We start from the raw sequence: 2,965 nt of genomic DNA, 5'->3' as shown, positions 1-2,965 counted from the left end.
ACCATTGCCAGCTTGCTGCAGTGTGGCGGCGGGGCTTAGCGGGCCCGTTTCGGGCCTGGCCGGGCCAGGGGTGGCCTGGCATGCCCTGCTGCCGCGTCCGGACGGCTACCGCGACGGTGCCGAAGGTTCTGGCCTCCCGCACGACGGCGGTGGAGGTGGTTCCCTCCCGTTCGGCTTCGGTGCTGCTTCTCCCTCCGCGGGGCGCTTCTCCCCGGTCCTCTTGGCCTCGTGTTGGTGTTCGCAGTGAGGCGGCATGGGTGACGGCGCAACCGCGATGGCGCATGGTGGTGGGCGGCGGTCTGGCTGGTCGGCTCCGGTCCGTGGGGCGGTGGGGATTGGAGTACAGGAGAAATCCTTGCCGGTCTTCGGCCCCGATGCGGTGACACTTGCGGGTGCCACCATTCCTTCCTGGAGGGTGTCGGTGATATCCATCCCCCACCTCCCTCCGCGTGCCGGGGAAACCCTAGGACATGTCCGGGCAGCAGCGTTGTCGGCGTCGCTTTCCTTCTTGGAGGTGCTGTTTTGTACGCGGTGGTCCGGAGCCTCGGGTTGTAGTGGTTTGTGTCTGGTGGGCGTAGCGGTGGCGGGTCATCCGCGCTCTGTCGAGCTGTCGTTGTTGGTATTTGCTTCTTCTTCTTTTTCTTTTGGGCTTGTTGTGCTGTTCGCCCCAGCGATCCTGTATCGGTGTTGGTTGCTTTGGAATACAAAGCGGGGGAAACCCTTTTTCGGTAAATATCACACTATCCAATTAATACACTACATGTTATTAAATCATTAACTTGAGAGCCATTGGTACAGATAAAACTATTGAACTGTGGTAATGAAAAAAAAAGTAAGCTGCTTATATGCAGGTCTAACAATGGATATCACAAAAGAAACTGGAGGTGGAAATAACACTAATTAAGGGTAAAAAAAGTAGTAGTGCAACCGTACATTTATGGTCTCAGCTTTCAAAATCAACTCCAAATTGACAGCATTGGACAAACCATTGAGAAGCACACCCCCCTCTCTAGGATAATTATTACAACCACAGTCAAATCCACAACCCCTCTGCACACTGGTACACAAATCGTAACATGAATTGCCAAGCCCAACATGCGCTGTCACTAGAAATGGCATGTCCTCAAGGAAAGGGGTCGCGCCAATAAAATCATCAACTAGTAGTGAGATCAGATCCGGGGCAAAAATACGAATGCGAAAATCCACAAGGATCATACAGGAGTCGAAGATGCAGAGATGCTTTAGTGATGTGGATGATATCTTCCGTGCATAAATGTTGCAATTTTGCATCTTTAGTTCCTCTAAGATTGGGCAGCCTGAGAAATCCAGAGCGGGGCAATCTAGGTTAACCCGATGAAGGTTTATGGTCTTCAAATGATGGGAGATGAAAGGCACGTCGAATACTGGTGGATCAATATCATAAAAGTCCACATTGCTGAGTACGAGCTCCTTAACTTGGCACTCTAGAGCGAACTCGATCAACCGCTTAGTGTTTGAGTAGCAGTGGCCATACACCGCATAATCATCAGGGCATGTAATTATGGTGGTGTTTGGTTCTCTAGTCCTAGACTTTTTTCTAGTCCCTGAGACTTTTTAAAAAAGACTCTCAAGGAGGTGCTTCTAAGGACTTTTAGCAAAAAGTCCCAAAAAAGTCACACCCTGTATAGTTTGCTAGGGACTTTTTCTAGTCCCAACACAAAAAAGTCCCTGGAACCAAACACCCCCTATGTCGCACTTGGAGAGAGGTGACTTCCCGCGGAGTTGATGATGAGCTTCACCAACCGCCGGAACCGTTCGCAGTCGTCAACATTGAAGTGCAGGCTGGTGGTGCGCCTCCAGAGGTCGCGCCAACGGGTGTCGAGCACGCAGGTCTGCAGGGCGTCGTCCGAGGGCAGAAAGGAGAGCACATGCCAGAGGAGGTCGTCGGTGAGGTCGCCGAAGCGGTCCGCGTCGCTGGCAGCAGCAATGGTGCGCATTTCGTCGAACAGGTGGTGGGAAACCCTTCTGCAGGAGGTGAAGAGATGAACATCACCAAATCGGTCGAAAACCTAGGTTGAATGTAGCATCACCAAATCGTTGAATCGCTTCTCTCTATTCAAGGAAAAAGGGGATCCAGCATCAAGCGGTGAACAAAAGATGTAGGCTTTGCCTCACCTCAACTCGCCGGCGACCGCAAGCACTCTCTTCCTTTGCGCCGCAGGACGCAGGTGAAGGGGAGTTCCGGAGAAGATGAAGCAGGGCGGAGGCTGGGGCACGGTCGCCTCCACGCAGCAGCACAGCGCCGTGGCAGGATTCGCCCTCAGTTGTGCAGCTTCCTCAAGCGGGTGGCGGCTCCAGTGAAGGGAGAGACGAACAGAGGAAGCAGAGGAGGCTGTGCCGCCGCTCACTCAAGGTGGCACGTACTGTAGCAGCTAGCACCTGACGTGTGGGGCCCACGCTGAACCGGCCGGTTTTTTCTTTAAAAAAATTGAATCTACTCCCTATATACAGTATGATATTTCTTTTCTATTTGTATTTCCCCATAATCCCTCTTTTTCCTTAAAAATATCGGAGAACCGTCACATAAGACATGATCTTTGGTGACAGAAACAGTGATAGTGTCAAGATTTTATTGTTTTGATGGTACTTCAATGACGATTGGGTGACGGCTGAAAATCGTCACCAGATCATTTTCGGTGACATAAGACCCTTTAAACTGCATGTTTGCATACACTCTTAAGTGGACAAATTTGAGTGTCTTAACATGGGCTTGGTTCATTTTAATTAACTCAATAGGTCCTTTAAAGTGCATGTTTGCATACACTCAACTCTCAAGTGAGATAAATGAAGACCACATCAATAAGATAAAGGAATTGGATGAAAAAATAGAAAAAGCTTGGTGGGTTGCCACTGTGATTAAAGTGATGGCAGGGCTCTTGCATAAAAGACGGGAGCTACAGCATAATTAGGAGCAGATTTTGAATGA

General features: G+C 50.5%; 1 protein-coding gene across 1 annotated transcript; it reads right to left on the bottom strand.

The window, feature by feature from the left end:
* Positions 1-887: 887 nt before the first annotated feature.
* LOC120965975 (F-box protein At1g19070-like) lies at positions 888-2,353 on the bottom strand. The gene is made up of 2 exons (XM_040391481.1): positions 2,155-2,353; positions 888-2,004 (listed from the first exon to the last, which is right to left on the bottom strand). The coding sequence occupies exon 2, from the start codon at positions 1,974-1,976 to the stop codon at positions 1,725-1,727; it is 252 nt and encodes an 83-aa protein (XP_040247415.1). The 5' UTR covers positions 1,977-2,004; positions 2,155-2,353; the 3' UTR covers positions 888-1,724.
* Between the last annotated feature and the right edge of the window lie 612 nt (positions 2,354-2,965).

This window comes from Aegilops tauschii, chromosome 6 (assembly GCF_002575655.3).
Source record: "Aegilops tauschii subsp. strangulata cultivar AL8/78 chromosome 6, Aet v6.0, whole genome shotgun sequence".
NCBI classification, from domain to species: domain Eukaryota; kingdom Viridiplantae; phylum Streptophyta; class Magnoliopsida; order Poales; family Poaceae; genus Aegilops; species Aegilops tauschii.
This window is presented reverse-complemented; position numbering and strand designations above follow the sequence as displayed.